This window comes from Trachymyrmex septentrionalis, unplaced genomic scaffold, assembly GCF_001594115.1.
Source record: "Trachymyrmex septentrionalis isolate Tsep2-gDNA-1 unplaced genomic scaffold, Tsep1.0 scaffold38, whole genome shotgun sequence".
NCBI lineage: Eukaryota > Metazoa > Arthropoda > Insecta > Hymenoptera > Formicidae > Trachymyrmex > Trachymyrmex septentrionalis.
Genome location: NW_017305547.1, coordinates 54,483 through 55,388, shown reverse-complemented (window position 1 = coordinate 55,388; position 906 = coordinate 54,483). Strand labels below are relative to the sequence as shown.

The following is a 906-nucleotide window of genomic DNA, read 5'->3' as shown; positions in this document are numbered from 1 at the left end:
TGCAAAGCAATTATTATATTTTGCAACAATATACAATATATATTTAAAAATATAGTAATAATTGTATATATTTTTTAGTAACTATATATACACAATTATTATTATAGACAGGTATTAGAAATGAGATAAATGACATTTCAATGAAAACTTGTATTATACTTCTTAATTGTAACGAAATGTTATAAATATTAATTTAGTTTCGATCTACAAGTAACTTACGGACAGCATTTACAGTAATATTAGTAATTCTATAATTTACCTTTTTGCAGCAAACCCTGTGAATGTATGGGGTAGGAGTAGGTTCTAAAGGTACCTGCTGGCAAGACAATAGAACGCCAATCAATCTTTTAAAACCTGCATCACAGAGCTCTGCACTTTTGATTTGGAAGATGCTTCTTATTGATTAATTAAATAATTGTTTTACGAATAAATAGTATTTTTTAATAGATTTTAAATTGCCATATGTGCACATTCTAATTTCTGGCTGCTTTATAAATTACTGAGAAATACTGATCATTATTTCATACGGGATGTATAAAGAAAAAAGTGAATGTCAAATTGAATGAATATATTTTTAAATTGCTAGAAAGTTCAAAATCTAATTAATAAAGCTCGATAAAGCTCTAAGAATTTTTGTTGTTTAAGAATTATGGAATAGTAAGGATAAAGAAAAAAAAATTTCAATAAAAAATAAAGTTTAAAATAACACATATATAGATTTAAGCCTATGATTTCACAGATAAAGTATGAAAAGATTTTTGGAGATGAAAGAATCTAAATATTTCGCTTTCTTAAAATACTCTCTACATAGTATACATAATACAACATAATAATTCTTTCTAATTTTGGTACTACTTATCAAAAGAAATATTAAAATATCAAAATATATATATATATATATATATA

At 23.6% G+C, this 906-nt stretch overlaps 1 protein-coding gene across 6 annotated transcripts in view; it reads right to left on the bottom strand.

Annotated features, from left to right (window-relative positions):
* LOC108750903 (A-kinase anchor protein 9-like) overlaps positions 1–906 on the bottom strand; it is a 15,749-nt gene that overhangs the window by 7,871 nt on the left and 6,972 nt on the right. For 4 of the 6 annotated variants that reach the window (XM_018490758.1, XM_018490759.1, XM_018490761.1 and 1 more), the window contains one exon: positions 260–316. The exons of the other annotated variants lie outside the window; for them this stretch is intronic. In XM_018490758.1, coding sequence (XP_018346260.1) covers positions 260–316 — 57 coding nt within the window. The remainder of the gene's footprint in view (positions 1–259; positions 317–906) is intronic. 6 annotated transcript variants of the gene reach the window in all.